Here is a 25267-nt window from a genome sequence, read left to right on the forward strand (position 1 = left end):
GGACATCTGAGCTGAGACCCAAAGGAAGTGAGCCAAGAGGAATTTGGAGAAGACAGTCTCTTCTAGGCACAGGGAACTGCAAATGCTAAGGCTCTGGGGCAGGATGGGCTGGATGTCTGGGGCGCTGCCAGGGGATGGCGTGACTGGAGCAGGATGGTAAGAAGTGGATCAGAGAGGCAGCAGGGCCAGATGCCAGGATTGGGAGGCCAGGGTCAGGACCTTGGCTTTGACTTTGAGAGAGAGAGGGCTGGTATGAGAGCAGGAGTGCAGGTTGGGGGACCAGGCAGGTAGGAGGCCACCGCCACTGTCCAGGTGAAAGGGGCTGGTGGCTTGCATAGAGCGGGCAGCTGGCAGGAGAAGTGTCAGATTTTGGCCATCTTTTGAAGGCGGTGTGAACAGATTTGCTTTGACTGTTTCAGAAGTGGAGGAGACAGGGGTGGCTGGGCTGTGTGGCAGAGCCATGGCAGGGCGGGGCTTCATCTACTGAGAGGGGAACTAGGGAAGAGCAGGTTCACGTGCAGGAGGGGAGGACCAAGCACTCAGGAGTGACAGTGTGAAGCCTATGATCCCAGCAGAAATTCAGGAGGAGATTTTTTTTTTTTAACAGACAATTGGATAGATGAGCCTGGGGTTCAGGGGAGAGGGTCAGGCTGAAAAATATAGATTTGGGGGTTGCAAGCTGCCCTGATGGGAGGCCTGGGAGTGAGCGGAGGAGGGAGAAGGTCCAGGGTGGCACTCTGGGGCATCCGATGTTCAGAGGGCTGGAGGACAAGGAGGAAATAGAAAAGAAACCGCAAGTAATAGCCAGAGAGCAGAGGGCAGAGGGAGTGGGGAGTGTGGGCGGCCCAGTGACAACGCAGGCTTTTGCAGGGTGGGAGGATGTCAAAAGAATCCGATGGAGAAAGAGATTGGATGGAACTGTCTGGATGGAGTGGGAGGAAGAAGCACGTGACCTAAATGGGCTCGGGAGGGAGGGCAGGAGAGAGCCTGGGAGCAGGCAGTTATGGACACTGAAAAGGAAGTTTCTCTGAAGGGCAGCACAAAAATGGAATGGTAAAGTGACTTAGATCTCAATTCCTGGTTTCTAAATCTGTAAAATGGGGACAGTGACGATCCCTACGTCATGGTCACAGCAGGACTGATAGTCTGAGATGTTGGGAACTCAGTGGCCACAGTAAGGACACGGAGCTCTTCTTGCCGCAGCGTTACTGGTCCTGTGTGACTGAGGTGTGGGCAGGAAGACGGGTGGATGGCCTGTGTCCTGGGTTGTTTCAGGTGATTCCTGTTACTCTGCCTCCTGGGTTGGAAGTACCTCAAACGTTTGAGTACATTTCCCACGTTCAGCAGCTGTGAAGTGTCATAGAAAGGACAAAAAGTCAGCCACAGAATGTCCCTGCTAAGTGGTGGCTTACCTGGAGGACCGTGTGAAGGAAGCCCTGTGCCTTGTTCTTGTGCCCAGCTGTAGGGTTGGCTCGCTGAGGGTGCTTTTCAAGATTAAAGCCATTTTGACTTTGAGTTGGAGTCTTTGAAGTGTAGTTTTCTTCTAATTATAAAACTCATACTAATTGTAGTAGAACTTGGAAAAGAGAAGAAAATGTACAAAAAAAAAAAAAAGAAATTTATCTGAGCCCTTATAACAAAATCCAACTGCTATTAACATTTTAGTAAATTTTTCCAATATTGTTATGCGCCCTTTAAGGTGTGCTTCAGAATACACATTGTATGGTGTTTTCTGCTTTTTCTCCCTGACACTATCATAAGCACGGAATTCTTCATACACAGTCTTGATGGCTGTGTAATATGGAATCTTTACGTTTTCAATCTGAACTTCTATTCAAGTGAAATTACTTTAACAGTTAATCTTTACAGCATTAAGGAGCTCCATCTTCTGTCTTCAGTGACTGTGTGTCTTTACTTGCTCCTCGAAAGCCCCCTTACACATACTGCAGTCACAGTTCCGGGTTTACAGCAGAAGCCTTTGACATGGGGTTAAATCCTCCATGGACCAGGTGAGGCTCTGCACCTGTCTCCCATGAGAGGCCTCCCAGGTGAGCCTCCTCCTGGAGGCTGCTGCAGAGCTGGGAGTGGAGGCTACAGGCATGCCTCCCCCTTCAACATTTTTTTGGGGGATAATTCCCCAAACTTTAGTGACTGATGTAAAAACAGAATGGTCTCTCCTCCTCCCTCCCATCGAGGTCTGCCGTGGCTCTGGTTGTGTGTCTGCTTCTCTTGATTCACACCCTGTGTTCTCTGCTACCACTGCCTCTCACTTCAAACTTGGGTCAGAACTCCTGGAGACGGAGCAGAGTTGTCAGGGGTCGAGGACAGGCAGAAGCAGTTGTGTTCAAGGGCAGCGATATTTCAGCGCTGTGCCCTTGGCCTTGGCAAGCAGCCAGAACTCTATTCAAGTCATGACCCAGAATCCACGTCTGTGTGTTCATCCATGATGAGGTAGCTGGATGGGGGTTGAGGAAACAGGGCGGCCGGGCACACTCAGATAGTATCCATTTCAGTCCACTCTGCTCCATCCGTCCCGCTAAAAATACCAGTTTCTACCTTAAATTGTTTCAGGGCTCACTAAAGGGTTAGGGCCTGCAGTAAAAATCGCCACCCTGGAGCACGCTGCTGCTTCAGGACCAAGGACAGCAGCCTGTCCCTTCCCTTCCATCCTCATCCTGATGTCTCCGGCCAGGGCTGAGCTGGCTCTTCCTGGATCTCCCATGGCCCACCTTCCATCTCTGTGGCCTCAGAGTCTTGTGTCACCCTCTGGCTTAGGTGCCTTGTCTTCCCAAGATTGTAAGCTTCTTGGCGAAGTCCTGGTCTTCTCTGTGGCTTATGCTTCCTGAAATGCTTGACTCAGATCTCCGAGGCACTGGAGGAGCTTGATAGGTGATGGGAATATCGCACCAGGGCCGCTCACCCGCGGGTGGCTGGCCGCAGCTCTGTGGGGATGACTTTGTGGACTGTCTTCACACGGGGCCAGAGGGCCTCTCTGTATCAGAAACTCTTTTTCATATGACAAAACCAAACCAAACCAACCCAGCTCTCCTCCTGCTGCCACTGCCCTGGGGCAACCCTTGGAGGCAGTTCCCTTTTAATGGTTTTGACCTCACCTGCTCCTTCACATCACAAGGGGCCCAGAAAGATGCTTTCCCTTGCTTTTATCCTACAGCTGTGCTGCTCTGCAGGTGACACGGTATGATGCTTTGGCATCTTACTGCTTGAAGTGAGAGAAGAGGGAGAAGATCTCTTTTTTACCTTCCTAACGGGATTGAGATTCTGAGGATCACCTGGTCACAGGGGAGACTCATGTGCTTATCGAGGATCAGTTTGGGGCAGCCCTGTTTTTGGTTTTAATTAGGTTCTCATATAGGCGTAAGCTTGTGTCTTTGGGGGTGAGATGTCTGCACCGTTGATCAATAATACCTGAGGCTTGGAGGCCGGTCCCATTCTACCTTCCCCATGGGATCCTGCTGGAGCAACCCAGCCGTGGGCCCTTGGAGCAGCACCTCAGCTGGGAAGGCTGTGTTCATGCATATGTTAAGGTCTTCTGAGACCAAACTCAACTACTCTTCAAAGCAGGGGAGAACAATTACCTCTCTAAAATTCATGAATTCTCCTCTTGTTTACTCTTCAATCCCAAAAGCTTGAAGCTGGGGTGCTTGTTTATCATGTGGGATTTGTGATCACAGGTGTTAGCAAATGGAGGTGGTGACTGAGCTTACCTTCTCTTATGCAGGCACGTTATGAAATTCAAACACTATTGAAATCCAAACACCTTTCATCTATTAATGGCCACCAGTGGCCCATAATCCAGTCACACTCTGTTAGCTACACAATTAGCTTGTTTGTTTGAAGTGTGAATTAAGGATTTGAGTCATCTGCTAATGAAACCTTACTTTCTCCCCACTTTAGCCGAAATCCCTGTATTTCTCTAAATGCAGCCAGTCCTGGAATTCCAAGAAAGATGTCTGTCAACCCTATTTTCTTGCTACATGGCCTCAGCTTCTGTTTTGCTTTCACAGGGGAAAGAAGCAGGACCTCTGGCCTCCTTCCCCTCTGGACCTGCCCTCGCTTCATTCTGGGTTTCCTTGCCCAGGGCAAGGGGCTCCCCTGGCTGCAGTTCTCAGGCACCTCGGCTGGGGGGTTGTACCTTCCTGGAGCAGGGACGAGTGTCGGAGTCTCCCCCCTTGCCAGGGCCTTTGGCTCTCTCTTTGTTTGCGCCTCTCCTCTGGAACGAGTTTCTTTTGTAGATAATGGGATTCCATTACGGGGCGTGAGGGCTGCTCTGGAGCTGGCTCTGGGGGAAGATGGGCGGTTTTGATCAATGGTTTCTGCTTGTATCTTGGATGTGTTAATTTTAAGATGGCTGGCTTCTGTTTTTGTTAGTTTTATTGGATTTTCCGTGGTGGGGGTTAGGATGAGTGTTGGTGTTTGTTCTGCTGGGAGCGAGGTGGCTCTGCTCGGCTTGGAGGCAGCAAGGACCTGGGGCCAGGCAAAGCTCCACCTGTCCCGCAGGGTGTCAGAGCCAGTGAGCTGCCTTCCAGGTGTCTTCTGGCCTCTGACTGAACACCCATTTCTGAAGGGCCGTGGGGGTCAGTGTGCGAGGGCAGAGGTGCGAGGGGAGCCCCGCAGCATGGGGTGGGAACGCAGTTCTTGCTGCATTTTCCAGCGAGTCCGACTTCTCCTCCGAGGGCAGCGGCTGCATACAGACCAACAGGTGCAGCGCACTTCACACAGTCACCAATTCTTAATGGGAGCTGGCAGCACGTGACACTTGCTGTGTGGACAGCGTCCTGCCAAGGTAGAGAGGGAGGCCAAGTTCGCGGGGCTCCGCTTCTGTTTTACATTCAGGTGTGCGTCATGTTCCTCAAGCGCCCAGGACAACAGCCTCTGCTCTTTTGGGCTTTTCTGATTGTTAAGCTGAGCCCTCAGGTCGGCAAGTCTGCGCTTCATCTGGGGCAGAGGCGGTGGGAAGGGGCAGTCGAAGAAAGCAGAATGGGTCCCAAGTTGTGCCTAGTGCTCTGGGCCTGCTTCCAGGTATTTGAGGAAGTCTGGCTCCCCGTGGGTTTCCTGGGACCCTCTCTCTGAGATGGCACGGCACCCTCAGGTCTTAACCCTGCTTCCTTAGCTGATGGTTCTTTCATCCAAAGTCAGCTGGCCTCTCTAAGAATAAAACACAAACTTTAAAATTTATCGCAAGACTTTTGCTGCTGGCCATGATGGAGTAACCGGGGCCGATTTGTCCTCTTGTTATAAACAATTATAAAACTGAACCGAACATGTGAGATGAATATTTGCAGACAATACAATAGGCCTGTCACTACACAGTCACAGAAAAGATTGGGAGCCCTCCAGTCCCTTTGTATTTCTGCCTGGAGGCATTTCAAGACTGATTTCAGGGAGGTATCCAAGCAGAGCACAGTGTTCCGCCACGCTGAGGAGACGGCTGCCGAGTCCCAAGAGGTCGAGATGGAACGAGTTTTTCAGGGAAGAACATAGAGGAGAGGGTCTTGCAGAGAAAGTGCCCTTCAAACCAACACGATGGCCCTGGAATGTTCTGCTGGACACCAGATTGTGTGTGCGTGTGTGTGTACGTGTGTGTGTGTACATGTGCTCGAGGCGAAGGCCCATGTGGCTGGACGGAAAGCAGGGGGGGCTGCAAGGTGGAAACCTCTCAGGGCTCCTTCAGAACTGGGGCTGTTCGAATTCTGACCACACAGATTTGTCCTTCCTGAGCACCTGGGGTGTTCTGTAGAGACCCCAGAGGGAGAAATGGTAGTGGTGAGACTAAAACATTTCTAGAGTAAAAGATGCGTAGACCTGCCTGTAAGCAAGTTCAGAATAAGCCCTGGGGTCCGTTTGATCCACAGGTGACTTAAGTGTCTGGCAAAGCCAAGCCTAAGACCCTTCGTTTAATGATGCGAGGGCTGGGGGTGCAGCTCGGTGGTGGAGTGCTTGCTTAGCATGCAGGAGGCCCTGGGTTCAGTTCCCAGTGCACGTACACACACACACACACACACACACATGCACACACGCACACATACATGCACACACACATATGCATACACACATGCAGAATTGCATACACGCACACACACGCACACACATGCATACACACATACACACACATGCACACACATGCAGACTTACACATATATGCACACACACACACACACACGCACACGCACAATATAATGGCTGGCAGTTTTCCAAACTTAAGGAAAACTGTAAACCCACTGATCCAAGAAGACCAACCCACCCAGGCCAGACAAATATGAAGAGAACCATGGAAAGGCCCATCATGATCAAATTGATTCAAATCAGTGACAAAGCCACCCAGTGGGGCACAAGGGAGACAATTACGAGGGAGAAGTCAAAGATGGAAACTGTGACTTCCTTCAGAAACCACGCAAGCCAGGTGACAGTGGGGTGGAGTCTTGAGGCTCAGATGGGGGACCATAAGCCTAGATTTCTGTACTTGGTGAAATTTTCTTTCTATGGTGCTGAAAACCTTTCGTACCATGAATGTGGTGACAGACCTATAATGTCTTCTTTTGTTACCATTCACGGGCTCTACGTTCAAAACAGGTGCACGTTATTGGTTGTCAATTAGACCTCAGTGAAGCAGAGTTGAGCCCAGTGATCTCACATGGGCCATGGATCTGCCTGTGGTCCCTCCAGGGGTACAACTGTGCTGTCCCGTATTTTAGGTGAGGCACAGAGCTGTCAAACGACTTGCTCCAGGTCATGTGGACAAAAGGGATGGAGTAACTTTAGAAGAAATGCTTTTCATCTTCCACAAAGGCAGATTCAGGTCTTCTCATGAAGGGGGTGTGGGACACAGCTTCCTCGGTGCCTTCAACTGCCATCTGGCTGGTGCCTGGGGCACTTGCTCTAAAGTCCTCACTGGGACAATTTGGACATTTCCCCCAATGTGTGCCTCTTCCCCCTGGGGTGTTCTTGTTCCCCTTATACTTTTTAGTATGCCTTCCAGGATGAGACACAATGGTGAGTGTCCTCTGGTCAGTGGGCGGTTCTCCTATCAGTCAGGGTCCATTCAGGAGGTGGAACCCACAGAGAGCATTTAACATCAAGAATTGCTAACCTGGAGAAGGTGGCTGCCTACTAACCGTGTTCAAAAGGAATTCTAAGGGTTCCTGGAGTCTCGGTATGAAAGAGCCACGACTACCTCTAGGTCGAGGAGGGACAGATAGAGGGTGAACCAAGGGTGCAAAGACCCCTCACCCAGTGCTGAGATTCAGACCTCTGCAGAGAGTGTGTAGTGAGCAAAGGAGTGTGCGGCCTGAGAGGGACGTGGGTCAGCAGGGGGCAGCCTGAGAGGGACGAGGGTCAGTGGGCCAGAGCTGGTCTATCACAGAGGGATCGTGTCCTGAGGGGTGGCTATGCCCATCTGTGTGGGCTCCCACTCAGAGTGACGGTGTCAACATTATAATAACAATAATAGTAATAATGATAGAAACCAGAGGGGTGTGTCTTGGCCTGTCTGTGGTGTTGGGATGAACCAGGGCCTCATGTGTGCCAGGCAGGCGCTCTGCCACTGAGATGTGCCTTCTTGGTATTGACACCTTAAGGGTCATCTCATCGTTCTCTATTGATGAATCTTAACGTGCTGCTAAGCTGGCAGAGGGGAAATGTTTAGAGGACCCGGCTTCTGTTTCACAAAGCAGGACAAAGGAGGGTGAAATTGGAGCTCAGTGACAATAACAAAGTGACAACTGTCACAAAGATGAAATAGAAATTGAGGCAGTTTGGGGTCCAGCTTAATCAACAAATGTCATTGTATTCAGGGGCAATTAGTGTTTGGGTTAATGCCACTTTGTTAAAAAACTCTGTTATTCTAAGATGCATCTCTTTCTGGGTGGCCCGTACCAGCACATGTCCTTACAGTCCACAGTTTCCAGTGCCACAAAGACCAGAGTCAGGTGCCTGCAGGTCCAGGCAGGTGCTGTCAGTGGAGAAAGGAAGCCGTTGGAGACGGTGGTCGCCCAAGACCAGCCCGCCTGCAGAGGACGCTCCCAGCTCCAGCCAGCGGGTGCTCTGGGGGATGGGGCCCCGCTGCCAGGCTTCATGGTTTCAAGAGCAGCTGGGATTCCCCATCTCTCAATTTTTAATTGGCAGATAAACCAAATGGGAAAAATACTATGCAGGCCAAGCCAGTGCCTCTCTGGGTGGACTCGGCTGCTGGGCTGTCAGAGTGTGACCTTGGCTTTGGAAGTGTCCTCGCTGCACCACTGTCCCCCGTGTTCTGCAGCCAGCTGGGTTTCAGCCCCATCTGTTTTGCTTTTCCAGGCGTTGGGTCCCCGTCCCTCTCCTGGGCTGTCAACATAACTCCCATCAGCAGCCCCCATCTGCCGCACCACCACCGCGGAGATGTTTCCAAAGCTCGGCCCTTTCTGTGTCTCCCCTCTGCTTAAAAGCCTTCCCTGACCGCCTGGCTCTTGTGATGAAACTCACCTGGCCTGGCACGTCCACCCCGCATTCCTGAGCCCGCAACCTCGCGGCCTGGTTCTGACGTCGTCCTCAGGCCTGCGGGCTCCAGCCACTTCACTGGCTGCCATTGCCCTGAACACACTTGCTTCTCCATTTCCTGCTTTTGCACGCGCTGCTTCCTTGGCCAGTGCTTGCACCACTTGTCTGCCTGGCCACCCCTGCTCACTCCAAGGAGCCACCTCCCTCCCTGCCTCAGCTTGTGCTCACTGCTAATTCAGCCCCGCAGCTGCTTTGCATGACACTGGTGCTGGACCCGGCAGCCTGTCTGTCTTCCCAGCTTCATTTCCAACAACCATTACTCATATGTCTTTGTATTGTTAGGGCTTCGTGTAACGCCTGACATACAGTAGGTGCTCAATAATTCATCAAATGGTTGAGCCAGTGAGTGCATAAATGAGGGAATCGCTTCTTCACTGCATCTGTGGTTGACTGTCCTTTGGTGGCTCATTGTTTCTTTGCTGGTTGGCACTTAGGTGGTCAGAAGCATGCTTTTCCCTGTGTACATGCCAGCCAGCCAACTGGGCCAGGCATCATGATTTCGGAAGTCGAGGCCGATGTATTCAGAATTGCTGTTTACCATCTTGTGGGAAGTCCTGTGGACACCCTCAGATTTATGATAATGTCCATTTCATAAGTGGCCAGAGTAGAGCTCTGTTAGCTCCTATGCAAATAAAGATATCTGTGAACCATTATTCCAGGTGCTAGTTGTTTCTAACGAGAGCTGGCCATCGCTTTGAAACCTTGACTTGGGATGTTGGCTCTGACCTGTGGCTGGGGACCCAGAACCTCCTGTGCAGGGTGTGGGCTTGTAGTCTGGTGCCTGGGAAGTCCACCAGAGGATAGGCATAGGAGTGTCCAGATAGGGCACTGTATGGCTGGACCCCAGTTGGAATATTTATAACAGAGGAGAACCACCAGCTGTACCCATGGGGTTCCCCAGAGACGGGGAGAGACAGCAGGGGAGGGGGCATGGAATGGTTATTTATTTATTTAAATTAAGGCCAATTATTTTGTGTAAAGTGCAGTCAGTGGTGAATTCTGGGAAAATTTGCTTCCACTGTAAACATGTCGGTTAGAAGTCATTAATATGACATTCACACATCCCTAATAAAGTGCATAACACAGAGATCTGGCACCATGGAAATACCCAGAGGACATTAAGGATGAGCCTTAAAACCAAGAGTATTGGAAACAAGATATTTTTACTTCTCGTTTGGGAGTAATATAATTGCATTTTGTGGCTCTAGCAGATGCTGGGGCCAGCTGCTAGGAGAGCCGTGGCTTTTTCCCCCTCAGCGTCGGTCCCTTACAGATAAAACCCTGTGCAGAACTCTCATAAAAACCAAACTTTAAAAAAATTATCTCTTGGTTGAAAACCCACCCTTTTCTCTGTGAAAGGTATGTGAGATTGTGTAGGCCACAGAGGTATTTTTATTACATGGACTCGGGAGAATAAAGAACAAAACATACACACACATATACGCATACATACATTCACACATGCATGACGCACACACACCACACACACCTGCGCACACACACATACATACATACATACATTGTTATTTAATTTGTTACAAAAAGCACCAAAGACCCCTCAACTGACCCTTGCTCTCCCTGACATTAACGGACAGATTGGACACAAAGTCCCCTAGAGACTCTGAAGGGATTCCTGCCCTTTGTGTGAGGGCTGCTCCTCGGGAGGTTGTTGGAGGGAAGCTGGTCCGGCGGCCTGTTCTGTGGAGTGGGCAGCAGGCACTGTGCGGTGGGCAGGTCCTTCTGGGAGGGAAGGGAAGGCGCACAGAGCTTGAGCCAAGAAGTTGGTGGATTCAGTCCTGGACTCCCTTATCCCTTCCTAAGCAGACGGGAGCCTCCCACCTCCAGCTCCTGGCCTCTGAGGTGGACCAAGGGGACGGTGAGCCCTGCCCTCTGGGCAGTCTGCCGTGTGGCACCTGCCCTCCCACCCTGAGTCAGGCCCAGGCGCACAGCGGCGCTGGGAAGGCAGGCCGTGTTTGTAGGCCCCTGCTGTAGTGGCACTGGCTGTCCCATAGGGCAGCTGTGTAAAGCCACTGAGCCCTGGAGACACAGCTGTGTCTGGTTGAGGTGGGCTGTGGGAGGAAACCACACGGATCCAGGAAGCAGTAAAACAGAATATCAAGTGGCTCCCGGTTTCTTTCTAAAATTAGGGAATCACACGGGTTTGCATCTTTCAGTTGAAATTTAAAACATTATTAAAATTAATTTCTCCTTTTTTTCTACTTTTAAAAAATGTATCATCTAGGGCTGGGGCTGTAGCTCGGGGTAGCGCAACTTGCTTGGCATGTGTGAGGCACTGGGTTCCATTCTCAGCACCACATATAAATAATAAAACAAAGGTCCGTCAACAACAACTAAGAAATATTTTTAAAAAATGTATCATCTAGAAATGACAAAGCCACACACGTGCCTGGCATCTGCGCCTCCTGTCCCATTCCTGTGGACAGTGCTGCTGCAGTGCTGGTGGGCGGCTGCAGGCTGCCCTGTGGTAGGAGCACCTGGAAACAGCGCCTGCGGCTCCTCTGGGCTCCTCTCTCAGGGGCCGCACCCACGGGACCTCACGGCCCTCTCTGTCCCAGCCCAGGCTCACAGCAAGGGCGGCTGAGGTCAGCTGGACACTCTCGTTTTGGAAGAGGACTTTGCCTTCCCTTATTCAACTTCATGGAGTCCGCAGTCATCTTTGGATACAAGGGCAGTGCAGGGATCTGCGTGGACACAGGGCCTGAGATGGCCCCTCCTGGACACTGCACAACCACAAAGAGAGGATCACCACACACACACAGGCCTCGTGACAGAAGGCACTGGAAGCTAGAAGTCCCAGAGTGCTGTGGCCATTGCGAGAAGGTTCCAGAAACTGGAGATCACTGGGGAGTGAGGAGTAGAAGACCCCTGCAGGGCTGTGCTGTGAACAGGGCCTCCCAGGCCCTGGGGCAGAGCTGGTGCACAGGCGCTGGGGTGGGAAGGGGCCGGAGGAGCCAGGTGGCCTCAGTGGGTGATCCTCCAGCCCTCACCACTGGCACGGGCTTGCAATCTTCCAGAGCCTGTGGGCCTGAGCTGGCGACTGGACGTGTAGGGTCCCTCGTGTGGGGGTGGGGGAGTGACCAGGCAGAACTCAGGACAGCCTTGCCACCCTTAGTCCTGCCACTCTGCCCTTCCTGCTGAGGCTCTGTCAGTGCCTCCAGGAAGGGCCCACCTGCCTCCCTGGTCTGCGGGGACCTTCCCCAGGCTGGGCAGATTCTGCCACAGTGGCTCTCTGGCTGCGGCCACACACAGGCAACATATTTTGGAAGCAGTTTTTCTACTGGAATGTCCAAAGGACAAACTGAACGTGTAAGATCTGCAGGCTGGGCAATCTTTGCTTTGGCACCTGCAGCGACTTTCCTCATCTTGACAGTCGAGCCATTCTCCTCCACGGTGCAGTATTGAGGGTCCAGGAAGAGAAGGGTGCCCAGAGCCAGGGCACTGGAGGAGGCTGGCGGGTGGCGAGTGTGGCCCTTTGGGCTCAGCCTGTCTGTGGGCCGGGTAGGCTGGGGGTCCCCTCAGCCAGAGCACACCGGGCTGGATGCCATGCTTGCTTCTTCTCTTTTTTAATTGTGATGAAATACACGTAACAGAGAACTTACCACCCATGACGTTTAGCACATCCACAGTATTATGCAGCTGTCACTGCCATCCAGGTCTTGCCATCTTCGTCACTTCAATAGAGATGCAGTCACTCCCAGGCCCCTCTTCCCACAGCCCCTGCCAATCCCCAGCTGGCATTCGCTCTCTGTGGATTTGCCCTTCTAGATGCTTCAAGTGGGTGGCCTCATACAGTGTGTGGCCTCTAGTGCCTGGCTTCTCTCTTAGCATGACATTTTCAGGGTCCATCCGTGTCACAGCACCATGTCCGAATGACCTTCCACTGAATGTACACATCCCGTGTATTCATGCGTCCGTGGAACTTGGGTGGCCAGTGCCATTGCGATCCATGCTGCTCTGAGCACTTGTGCCTGTGCTTTGGTTTGAGTACCTGTTTTCTCTTCTCTGGAGCCTCCTCTGCTCTTGCTTGCGCCTCCTGTGAATCTTCTGAGCCACACTTGATTCTGAGAGGTGGTGAGTGAGCGGGAAAGGAGGTGCCTGGGCTGGGCTCAGCAAGAGCTTCCCCTTCCCTGGGCTTCAGTCTTCCCTGGAGAAAGGAGCTGCTCTGATCTCTGTCGCGTGTCCTCCTCGGGGCTCTCTCGGCTTGCAGAGCTTCAGGGGAGGAGGGGCTGGACCCTGCTGTTCACAGCTGCTTCTGCTCTCAGCTGGGGCGTCTCCTCTGCCTTAAAAGACTCTTCAGCAGAGGCTTCCATGGATACAAGCAGCCTTGCCTACTCCAGCGACACAAGGACTCGCTGCAGCAGATGACCTCGAGAATCAGACCAGGTCTCGGGTGGAAGGGGCCTGGTCCTCTTGGGGGGGGTGCGTTGAGGGATGCTCAGTCTGCACTTGTGGCCCAGGGCAGGGAGGTGGGAAGGGAGGGGCAGTCAGCGGGGAGCAGGAGGCTGTCCACACACGTTTCCTTTGGGCTCCATCCAGGGAATCCTGCCGTTCTTGAAGAAATTCAGGACAGTGGGCAAAGTGTGGGTTCTGGAAGCATCCCACATGGGTCTGGGTCCCAATTCTACAGGTACTGGCTGTGTGACCTTGGGCAAGTCACTTGATTGCTCTGTGCCTCAGTTTCCTCACTTGTGAAGTGGGCATGGTTCCTACTTCACAGTTTCTTGTGAAGAATAAATGGGATTATCCCCCATTAAGGCCTAGAGCAGGACACAACCCTGGACAACACTTCACCACGTTAGCGTGACAATGATGACACAGAGGATGAAGTGTCACCCCCACCCTGCAAATCACCCCCACCTAGCCCAGCTGACCCTCCTTACTCTGAAGTTTTATGGCTCTCAAGTTTCTCTACCCCATTAAATGTCTACTGGGGTGTGTTCTTCCATCTCTCCAACCAGCTCCTAAGCTTTGAGGAGGCAGGTCTGGCCCTGGCTGCCCAGTTGGTAAGGAGGGCCAAACCCCGGTAAGGGCCGTGGTTGGGAAGGCTGGGCAGTAGGGTCTGGCATTGGAGAGGAGACCCATACACTTGCAGGTCTGCTGAAGACTGCTAACAGCCTGTGACAGTCACTGGCGGTCAAGTCCAGGCCACTCGAGCATGGCAGAGGTGGGACTGGGTGTTGATGTTGGTTTCTTTTGCTCAGAGAAGCTGGTCTTAAGTGGGACAGATGCTTTTACTGGGATCCTGGGTGAGTGTCCCATGGATTGGGAATAGCTGTGTATGTCTGGGGAGGAGGGAGTGGCTGACAGCCACAGGTAGCTCCTGAGTCAGTGTTCCCTGGGGCCTCTGGTCGCCTGCACAGCTGCTCGTCAGAGCTGAGGTGACCCTGAGTCTGGCTATAGAGCTTCAGCACAGCTGCCCCTGGGCAGTGCTGATGCTGCTGTATGCACTGTCCCCTCCTTGACTGTGAGCTCGTTAGCTGCAGGCTTCCTTGTGGTCTCATTCACAGGCTGGCACATAGTAGGTGCTCAATAAGTGTCCATAGATACCTGCTGAATTCAAAAGTGGCCCAGGGGACTTTCTCTTTGGAGGACAGTAGCAGTGGGAAGCCTTGCTGGGTGAGCTGAGTGATGGCTGAAGGATGTCAATGAAGGTCTTCTGTGGATGCTCTGAGTCATCAGAATAGAATATGTCTAGGGGTGGCTGGGATGGTTGCACTGTGCACCCCATCTTCGCGGTCACTAAGGCATGATGCTGGGCAAGGATATGGATCAGAGGGTTCCAGTTGCTGAGCCTGTTCCTCTAAGTCTCCCGAGATTTGGGGAGAGAGTCAGGACACGGTGTTCACACTAACCACAGCCTGCTCTGAGTAGTTAGCAAAACCAGAGGGAGGCCAGCAGGTACTCCTCAGGGTGAGCAGTTATCCTAACGTTGACTTTCACTGTCTGCTGGCGGGGGCGACAGGTGTGAGGGGCTGAGGGGTACACCCAGCAACAGGGGCCACTTCTGACCTGGGGCCATTTGGGCACATGCTACCTTATTGGGGGCCTCAGGACAGGTAGCTCACATCATGTAGACCTGGTGACGCTGAGATAAAGGGGCCCTAACTGGGGACAGGCTTTGCCAGCCAGAGTATAGTGACTCGCCATTCCCTGGCCTGGAAGGGGATACTCTCTCAGTTCCATAGGAAGTGGGGTGGGGGCTGCAGAGCCACGCTGTGTGCGGGACGATGGCCAGACGCTGGTGAGCGGTGGGGCTGGTACCGAGCTGGCGCTGCTTGCGGCCCGTGTGTGCCCGCTTCACCCCATGCTGCTTTCTCCTGCAGCGACTTAGAGTTGGTTAAATAACTGGCAAGTGCTCTCCAGAAACTGCTGTGCTGGGGGCTTCTATCTTCAGAATAAGCACACACACCCTTCGAATCGAATGCGCGTTTATTTCCACACTGCCTGCTCTTCCCCCAAGCCCACCCCCTTCCCGCCATCCGCCCGCTCCTCCAGCCATCTGTGTCACACACATTTATGAGAAACCTCTCTGGCCCCAGGACACTGAAAGTCCCGGAGATACATCAGTGATGGCATAGTCCTGTCCTTCTGTGGTCGGATGGGATATTATCCAAACCACCAGGCAATCAGAACTCGGGGCGTTGCACCCACACACCAGGGAGTATAGCCAGATATATCGGGTAATACCGAGGACTCACCAAAGGAGGTGGCACCCCCTGCAGCAAGGCCTTGAGGGCAGAGTAGATGAACTGTGAAAAGGCTTAGGGACAGAGGACATGTGCTGGTTGGTCAGTGACTTAATTTGTGATTTCTGTAGTGGAAACCGATGACAGCAACCTGGACGGTGGGGGAGCTGTTCTTGCCGTGGGCTGCTTCTTCCCTGGTCCCGGGTGCAGGCTAGTCTCCTGGCGTCCGTCACCGGCTGCCTCTCGGTAGTGGCTGTTCTGTGAGGCTTGGTCTCCACCAGGGCCTCGGGCCTTCTGGCTGCGTGACACGGTGGTGTTTTCGATGCTAACTGCTCTGCTTCCGGTTTTTGGTGGTGGTGCCTCCTTTTCTCTCAAGGCCAAGGGTAGTGTCTGTGGTCACAGGTGTCAACTCCTTTACGTCCAAGTCCCGGAGGCTGCTGGCCCTGGGCAGAGGGGCTGCTTCGTTCTAGGCAGCCTGGCTGTGGGGAGAGTGGGAGGGAGGTCTCTGCTCTGCATTCCCCTGCTAGTCGAGGGCAGCAGCTCCGGGTTGTATCCCCACCAAGATCAAGGGAAACGTGTACCAGTCCAACCTTAATTTAACGTACAATCCCTGCCAACTTCGTGTTAGCAGATCTGTTTGGAGCTGGAAGTAATGGGCCATATCATGCCTCAGAGCTGGAGCAATGACTTATGCTGATGTCACCCACTGGCTTTCTATTGAAATTATTAATAAATCAGTAATTCTATCTGCAGTGATGCTGTTGTGTTTATAAATATTTAATTTACCTTCAGGTGCCCACATTTTCTCCCTCTTTGCCTTAAACTCGGCTGACATTGCTCTTCTCTGAAGCACTGCTCAGTAGATCAAGTTATCAGTAGTGGGAAAGGCTACTCACTTCTCTCTCTCCTCTCTCTGGAATAAGGCTTTATCTCTTCTTTTCCTTTTAATCTTTCTGTGATTTGGCTCAGGGGGTTGGGAATCAAGCTGAGAGAACGCGGCGTCTCTTGTGACAAAGCTGAAAGATTTCGTCCAGCTTCAGAAAAACAGCCCAAACCTTCCACTCGACCTTGCCCAGGTGGAGACCCATAGTTGGCATGTGCTTTTCCCTCCTTCAGATTAATGCCATTTAGAACCTGAGAGTGTATCTGATGTTTTCTTCCCACAGAGAAATATTTTTGTCCTTGCCATTGACTTCTTCTTTTGAAACCCGGTGCTTTGATCATTGTCGTAAGCAGGTTCAGTGGACAGGACTGGAAAATCAAATCGAAGCCGCGTCCAGGTGGCACATTTTCCTGGCAGAGACGGAGTCCAGCCTGGCAGAGGAAGACCGCGGCTGGCAGCGACAAAGCTTTCTTACTTCTCAGGGTCCAGCGTGAGCTAATTGTTGTTATTATCTCTTTATTCTTCTGTTTCAGGAAATTGCAGCTTATTTAATAACATTTGAGAAACACGAAGAATGGCTAACCACGTCCCCTAAGACAAGGTAAGGCCCCGGATCTTGCCGTTTTCCGCTACTTACAGTGAATGGATTGGTTGACTTTCATGGGTGACCTGATCTGGCCAGTCAATTCAGGCAACAGGTGGAAAACGCCACATTGCGCCAGGTAGCCTGTGGCTCCGTGGTGCCGTTAACTGCCCAGACCGTTGTAGCCAGTATAACCAGATGGACTCAAAATGGTCCCGCTGCCTCTGAGCGCTCGAGCGCCTGTGCTGATGGCCAGGGCTGGACCCTTCCCCTGGGTTCCGGAGCCATTTTAGGCAGGGGCTGCAGGGGAGTTTATTTTGGGAAAGTGCCCCCCTGCCACTAGTATTCTCCCAAAATGTACCTTTAAAAGAGAAACTGGCTCATCTGCCCACTTTCATTTCAATGTGTTTTACACACTACAAGTCGACTTGCTCCTGATTTCAGGTGAGAAGCTCCCCAAATCAGAAGCAGTGGCTGAGTTTGTGGTTTATTATGCAGTAAATGTCCTTGAACCTACTAACTGCCACAAGCATTTAACTTCGCTTGCCACTTGGGAACGGAGGGAATTGTCGCCAACACCACTGCCCAAGTCCTGCCAGCAGAGGCTGCCACTGGGCGGCGGGGAAGTGTGGCTGGGATCAGCGCTTATGTTAAAGGCAGCTTCTTTCCTCGCCAACTCTGAAGTTTTTATTTTTGGTGTGTTACATTCTAGAGCTTCAGAAATGTGTGGCCACTCTCTTCCAATGGCCACAACTTTTCCACTGGCGGTGACAGGCCAGCTGTCTGTTAGCTGAGGGTGTTAGCTGGAGTGTGGCTTGCGGGGTGACTGGCCTGCAGGTGGGAATCTAAGAGGTGGAGAGCTCAGGCTGTCTCCTTGGACAGAAGCACAGCGTCTCCGGGATCGCTAGCTGGAACCAGGGTAGGGGTGAGATGGGTCCTCTGCACCCTTGGTCACAAGCCTGACTCGGCTATGTGCTGAGCCAGGGAGGAAAGCTCTGCCCCTTGAGAATGTTCACTTATTCAAGAGGTACTTTAAACTCCAACTTCCTCAGCTCAGGGGTTTACTGGTTATAGCATCCTTTAGATGAGGGCAGAATGTTCCAATTGGAGGTTAGGGATATTGAGGAAAGGGAGATCAGTGGCTGAAATCCCCCTCCCCTGGGGTGGCTCTGACTCATGTGACTTTGCAGCCTGAGACATGGAGAAGAGTCCCTCTGCAAGTGTCCTTAGCACCTCAGCCTTCTGGAGCTGTGACTCTCCTTGCTATAAAACCAAATGGCTTACATCACTCAGCTGTTGCTGTGGTAATGCTACGTAAGAAACAACCCCCAATGTAGTGACTTTATAATAACAAACTTTTATTTCCTGCTTGTGGGTCTGTGGTTGCCTGTGGCTTTGGATCAGGACTGCTCCATGCATATTGTTCTAGGACCTAGGCTGGAGAAGCTCCCTCTGTCTGGGACAACTGGTTCTCATGGGAGAGGCAGCGGCTGAGAAGCCCAAGGCAGCACATGCGGGTGAAGCTAAAACCCCTGTCTGGATGTGGCCAAAGCAAGTCCATGGCCAACCCCAGCAAGAATGGGGCCGGGAAGGACATTCTTCTGAGGAGGGGCAGGAGTGGGGAGTGCAGAGTCATGATAACACAGTCTGCCATTTGGTGGACTCAGCCACAGCCCAGACTGTGGGAAACCCAGCCCAGTCCTCTTCTGTCTTCTGAGGGCAGCTTCCAGGGCAGTCACTGAAGCCTGTGGCCATCAGAGCCAGTGGCAGGACTTGCTAGAACTCATGCTGCTGGGCTCCCCACCGGTTTCCGACTCGCTGTTTGAACACAGGTGAGGGATGAACTCAGACCATGGCATGTGCCGGGTCTGGACTCCCTTTCAGAAGCCCTGGCCTAGGTTCTTTGGGGAGAGGGAGGTGTGTGCTGTTTCCTGGTGGCACTGGTGCCTGTCTCTGCAGCCTCCAGCCTCTCCAAGGCTCTTGGCTCCTCCATGAGAGGCTCCTCCAGTCTGAGTGGGAGGAAAGAGCTTCTCCTGAGCCCAAGCAAGGCTCTCCGGAGTGTGCCGGCTTCAGACATGCGCACTGGTGTGGACTACAGCACTGCAGAATATCCAAGGCGAGCGTTTTACCGCATCCCAGCCTCCAGAATCTGGGTCTTGATTGAGAAGTGGATGTCACTCGGGGATTTTTTGGACTGTAAAAGGAGCAAGAGACTTACTGTCCCAAGACACAGTGCATGCAGGGAGGAGAGGAAATGTGGGTTCCCATATTGACGGGCTTGGGTTTGAGCCCTGGCTTTGTTACCCAGTAGTTTTGTGACAGTAAGAAAATCATTTCAGCTCCTTCAAAAGCTCCACTGTTTTTTCTTCATGTAGACAGTGAGTTACTGCTGACCCTGTCCTCACAGAGCCATGGGAGGACTGCATGAGGGGATATTTGTGATCCTGCTTTGCCTGTGTGAGGGTCCGTCATTCACAGGTGTCCCAGTTCCTCTGTCTGAAGGGCAGTCCCCAACCTGCCAGAGGCCCAGACTTCAGGAAGCATCTGCCAGAATTTCCCTAGGCCCTGGAAGGACAAATTCTTTTCCTAAAGGCAGAGGGTGGGGCTAGGCGGTCCTATTAGTATTATAATATGCTCTCAGTGTTTACACTTGAAAGCTTTGTGTCCCAGGAGAAGGAAAAGTTGCCTTCTTGTTCAAGGACCTTCCTAAATTAGTTGTTGAGTTGGGTTTGACTCCCCCACCCATCTCCGGTATTGAAATTAATTGGTGCAGTTAACTGCTGAGTTCATACAAACCGGCCTCCTGGTATTAAGGAATTAATGACACCAATACTCTGCTGAATGAGAAGGCAGCACAACTTCTGTTTGCCACCACCGCCGCCACTGCTAATTTCATTTTAGAAAATTAATAAAAATGAATTGCACCACTGACATTTATAGAGTTTCTTAATAAAATGATACATTGTTTGTGTGGAGGAATCCCTATTAAATTAATTGTTGTAATCAGTTCACATATAGATGTTGGTATAGGAGCTGCAGAGGGACCCACTGCTTGTCTCCAAGGCTTGCTGAGGGCTGGGGGTTATAAATAGAGCCCTTGCTCAGTTATTGCCCTAATTACAGAGTGGGCCCCCGGAGCCAGCTCACCTGTTTAATAAGGAGGCCTACTGCTGGGAGTCCCAGGGTTGGGGGCTGGGGCAGCTGTGCTGCTGCCCAGGACCAAGTGCTGAGTGTTCATGCCACTGTATTGTGCTATCAGCAGCTGGGACCTTCATCTTGAAACATCACCCTTCAGGATGTCTTTATTTGGCACTTGCTGTGTGCTCAGCACTATGATAATCCCTCTTGGAGAGCTAGCTGAATGCCACACTCCCCGCCCTGCCCAGTGAACTTGGGATCTTGACATGAAGAGCGTCCTCCCTCTGTCTGGAAGATCCGTCTGTCTCCTCTATCAGGCCTCATTGACCCCATACCCCTCCCACACAGAGGACCCTTCCCTCTTCTTTGCCTGGTTCTCAGGGCTCAGCCCACCTGAGGCACTTTGTGTTTCACCGTTGCTTTGTTGGTTGGTTGATTCATGTCTGGCCCCTCAGGTGTGACTACCACAGGAAAGGGATCTTTCGTTGGAGTGGTTCGCAGGGTACCCCCAACACCAAGAGCAGAGCCAGATGCACAATAGGCCCTTGACACATATTTGTGAAATGAGCAAGAACAAGGTAAAACATGTAGAAAATGTGTGTCTGCGTCTGTGCAGGAAGAGCCCTGGCTTCCTCGTGTTATTTCTTCTGGCCTATCTGGCACCATCATTGGCCAGCTGACCAGGATTGTGTCCTAGGCATTTGCTCTAGGCTACACGCTAAGTTTAAGTTTATTACCAGGGCTGGGAAGGTGTGTGATCCCCCTCCCAGGGCTGCACAGAGGGTGTTGGAGCTGGAACTTGAACCCAGAATGATCTTCCTGCAGAGCCCCTAACCTGCCCCTCATGTTGCACCTCCACTGCCCAGAGTGGGTATGGGGACCCGATGGTAGCTCAGGATATGGCTCCACCATCCCTCTGTACCTCCCTTCACGAATTCTGAACCAGCCCAGAGACCCAGGCAGCATGGGCAGGGCCTCCCTTTGTGGGCGAGTGTGGCCTGGGCATAGCAGCCAGTGGCTTCCTGCACCTCTCTGGGACCAGGTTTGGCTCCCAGGCAGAGGCCATGCAGAACACACACCGCCACGGAGCAAGGCCCCTCCACCTTGGGGCTGCAGCAGAGCTGAGCAGGGTGCAGGCAGCAAATGCAAAACTGAGCAATCCCCGCCATTCATTTCTCCTCCCCTGGGAAACGGAGAACCTTCTGTGGACACGCAAGCCTCTAGATGGAAGGGAAGGCATATCCTTGCCAGGAATCCTGCTGTACCAGCTAGAAGGAGGCTGGAAAATGCTATTAATTGTCTAATTAATTAATTGGATTGATACAGATAGCACCTTAACACTGATGCACTAAGGTCTAGTAATAGAATCTTCTATAATGAACACTAAATGCTGCTTCGTCAATAAGCAGTGAAACCAGAGTAGCAGGAGGTGGAAGGGAAGGAGGAGAAGCAGCCCTGAGTGTCAGGAAGACGCAGGGGCATCGGGCTATCCTGCTCCTGGGTTTTCTTGACCCATGTCCTGGCTCTTCAAGTGCCTGGAGCCGTCTGCCGCGGTCTGGTCTGGCCTCCTTGGGCGCCTGGATGTCTGTGGATCTTAGACTCCTCCTGGCTCCTCCCTCTCCCCTGGTGCCCCGCTGGCCTGCTTCTTTTGACTTCTCTGGTTCCCATGAGGGCTGTCTCCTTTTTAAGGACGCCAGAGCACAGTCCCGGTGCTCCCCAGGACTCCTTGCTCCCTTTGTGCCCTGAGTCTAATGAGTGTCCACCAGCCCTGCCTTCCCTGCGGAGTCCCCACCCTTGCGACCCTGGGGTGGCCGAGGTGGCTCTGGCCCCTCCTTTCTAGGATGGCTCCTTCTGCCTTTCCTAAAATACTGTTTGTGCCCCCCTAAAATGCTTCTCCCCGGACCTCAGGCCTTGCTGTGTGCTGGACCCAGCTCCCCGGTGCCGCACTGATGAACTTATCGTGGTCATTCTGTCTCGACCTGCCCCTCCTCCACAGCTGGAAGGTGCTTACTCTCTCTGGACACATCTTCCCTGTCCCCACTTTTGCCTTCACTTGGCCACAGACCTCGTTTTGGTGCCTGATGGCCATCCGGCCCATGCTGGAACCTTCTGAACCAGCAACTGCAGGAAGCACTTCCTCTTGTCCACAGCCTGCACCTGTTCCATGACTTGGATGTCCTCAGTATGGGAGTCTTGTCTCCCAGGGAGGGGGCCAGGTCTCCAAGGGCAAGGTCATGTTACTGTCCCTTTGTTGGGGTGGGTGGGAGGGCAGCCTGCAGTCATTGCCCACAGCAGCTTGCCCAGGAGAGGGGGCCAGCATCGGGTGCTGCAGCAGAGGGTTCCTTTTCCTAGAACCCTGGGGCCCCACTTCTCAGAGCCAGGGGCTAGCGCCAGTCTGTGAGTGGCATTGCTTTTGCCCAGCTTCAGTGTAAGCAGTGCAGGGATGTGACCTTGTGGCCACCTTTGAGGCACCACCTCCTTGGGATAGGGGCCAGGGCTTTTCTAAAGAAGTCCTCATTCCTGATGAAGCTTTTTGAGTGGCCAGAGTAGAAGTGCAAAAATTAGCATAAAGACATCATTTGGGTGATTAAAAATGTCCCCAGAGCTACAAAGGAATGAGACCCAGACCCCTCCTACCACGCGGATGAAGCCCAGTGTTGTGCGAAGTGCAGAGCTGGCACAGAGGGCAGGTGCTGCGGGGGTCTCTTTCTACGGGCCATCGGAGTGGCTGGGTTTGAAGACTCAGAGTGGTGGTGACGGGCGGGGGAGATGGGCAGTTGGTGTTTAGGGGGACAGTTTCTGTTGGAGAAGAGGAAAAAGTTCTGGAGTGGATGGAGGCGCTTAGTGCCACTGAACTGTCCACTTACAGTGGTTAACGTTGTAAATTTTATGTCACATGTGTTTTTCCATAATTAAAATAATTCTCAGAGTTATTCTGTAGCTCTTTTTCAGGTGTCCTGTTGGTGGAGTGGGTGGGGAAGGGGACTGGCCCTGTGTGTGGGGGGTGGGTGTAGGGGATGCTGTTGGGGCCCAAGTCCGTGAGGGCAGTCTCACACCCTGATCATTTCAGGGACTCTGTTCTGCAGAACTGTAAGTGAGAACGGGGCCAGCCATCATTCACCATGGTGACCTTCGCTTACCCTGACTTGGGGATCTGCTCTCAAATTAACAGAACGTCGGGTCATGTTGCGGGCATTTCGACATGTGCCTAATGCACGGAGCAAATCCAACATGTCCACACTGTCACCATTACCCAAACAGCGACTGCAGCCTGAAGGACCCCCAGAGCCCCGGCTGCCTGAGGACGACCGCAAGGCACCTGTCATGATGTTTATATGTGTTTCCAGGATGAGGCAGGGAATTGGCTGTGACCTGGATCCTGATGAAGTGTCTGGGAGCGTCTGTACCATGCCAGGGTGTCTCAGCTCCATGTGGAAGTGGGTCTGTCCTGGGTCCGGTTTCTTCACTGGGAATCACAGAATATAGAGTGCCAACAGCAGGGAGACCAGGAGAGCGTCCTGGTGGCCCTCTGGGTCCAGAAGAGTGCCGAGGCAGGCCATTGGCTGCCTAGCCAGGGGTTGCAGCCCACACGGCTCTGGGCTCGGAGGACGGGCGAGCATCAGGTGCCTGCAGTGGTGCTTAGCTGGTTGCTAAAATGGCAGTGGCAGCCGTGTGTGCTGGTGGCCCTGGCAGGAGGACTGAGGGTTGGCTTCACCCCACTCCTCAGAGCCAGGGGTGCAAGTGCTGGATGTGCTGGTGGCAGCCCACAGCGGCGTCGATGTTGGTGTCTCCAGCTCCTCTGGGTTCAGACGGCTGCGAGCTTCTGACTCCTGTCCGCGTTTTCTTTTATTATTTTAATTTTATTAAAAATAAACACATACATCTGTGGTGATTCCTCTGGATCAGTGCAGACCTAGGAAATCAGGGCTTGCTGCGGGGAAAGGGAGCTGGCCCGCGGGCCCTACGCGTTGCAAGGTGGGAAGGCATGTTCTCTCAACAAACCTCCTTTTGCAATTCATAAGTTTCTGTGTAATGAGTAATTACCAAATCATCTGGGTATTCTGGGCTGGAGATTCTCCCACTGTTCTCAGCTTGGCTGGGAGGTATTGCTGGCTTTGCTATTCTTAGACTTTCCACAGTCCTTTATTATGGAGCTGTCTAAAAAATTCAAAATAAACCAAAAAGAAAGGAAGGAAATCTTTTCTGGTTCTTAAATTCTACTGCATATCCCGCTTTCCACGTGAACCTTAGCTTGGTGTGGTATGTGTGTCTATGTGCACACATCACACACACACACACACACACACAAGTTAGTAGAACACATACACACATATAATACATACATGGTCAGGCACAGACATGAAACATACAGACACATCTATGTCCACATATGTGGGCACAAATACACAGCATACAATATGTGCACGCATACAAAGTACAGACACCTATACATATAGAACACATAAATCTCTCTCTCTCTTTCACACACACACACACATACACACACACCTCTTCCTGAGTGGGACACTGTTCTCTTGTAAGAAAGTGTTTTGGGGAAAAATTTCCTTCCATTTGTTCTATGATTTAATAAGCAGGTGCTCATTTGGGTAGAGGAAAATTTCTCCAAACAAATTAATTCTTCTGTCCTGGCTGTTTCTGACCTCACCCAGTGGGGAACTTCCAGTTAATTAAGCCGTTTAGTCTGAGGTGACTTTGGGGGAGATGGGGCTGGCTTGTCCCGGAGGGGACAGTCCTGGTGGTGCCCATGAGGGAACTCACTGAAGCATTCCTGGGTTTGCTCTGTGACTGCCCCTCGTTCCCCACCCAGGATCTGTGGGAATTCTGGCACACACCTTTGTGCTCTTCCTGGCCACTTGGCAGGCACAGTGCTTTTTGACTAGTGAAATTGAATCTGTGTGCAAGATGGCAGCTGGTGCCTGGGCTGAGGTCAGGGTCCTCTCTGCCAGGCTTGGGGAAAGTCAGAGGGCAAACTTGGAGGACATGGTGCTGCGTCTCCAGCCCACATGAATGCGCCATCTGCACACAGTGCCACACCCACGGGTCCGGGCCCGTCTGCCTCCTCTGTCAAGGGTTCATGTGATTAACCCAGTTCCCGGTGTTGGGAGATGCGGTCTCCAGTCTGGGGCGGACAGTGCTGTTTGGGGAAAGGACCTGGCCCCTCCCAGGGTGATAGTGAGCTCTTTTATTCCTGAATCGAGGCCCCAAATCTTCCCTGGGTAGTTGTTGGGCAGTGTGTGCCTTTCGACTTGTTCTGTGAATTATTGGCGTTCTTGTGCCTGGTGCTGCTCTGGGCATTGGGACAGTGTGGTGACCAAGAGGGCTAGACTGCCATGAGTACAATTTTGAGGAGGTGCCATGAGAGACGAGTCCAGGGAAGGGGCG

At 52.4% G+C, this 25267-nt stretch overlaps 1 protein-coding gene across 1 annotated transcript in view; it reads left to right on the forward strand.

Annotated features, from left to right (window-relative positions):
• The window catches only part of Camta1 (calmodulin binding transcription activator 1), a 764822-nt gene that overhangs the window by 249786 nt on the left and 489769 nt on the right, over window positions 1-25267 (forward strand). The window contains exon 4 of the mRNA XM_027947479.3: window positions 16677-16744. Within this exon, the coding sequence (XP_027803280.2) occupies window positions 16677-16744 (68 nt within the window). The remainder of the gene's footprint in view (window positions 1-16676; window positions 16745-25267) is intronic.

Source organism: Marmota flaviventris, chromosome 10, assembly GCF_047511675.1.
Source record: "Marmota flaviventris isolate mMarFla1 chromosome 10, mMarFla1.hap1, whole genome shotgun sequence".
Classification (NCBI taxonomy): Eukaryota; Metazoa; Chordata; class Mammalia; order Rodentia; family Sciuridae; genus Marmota; species Marmota flaviventris.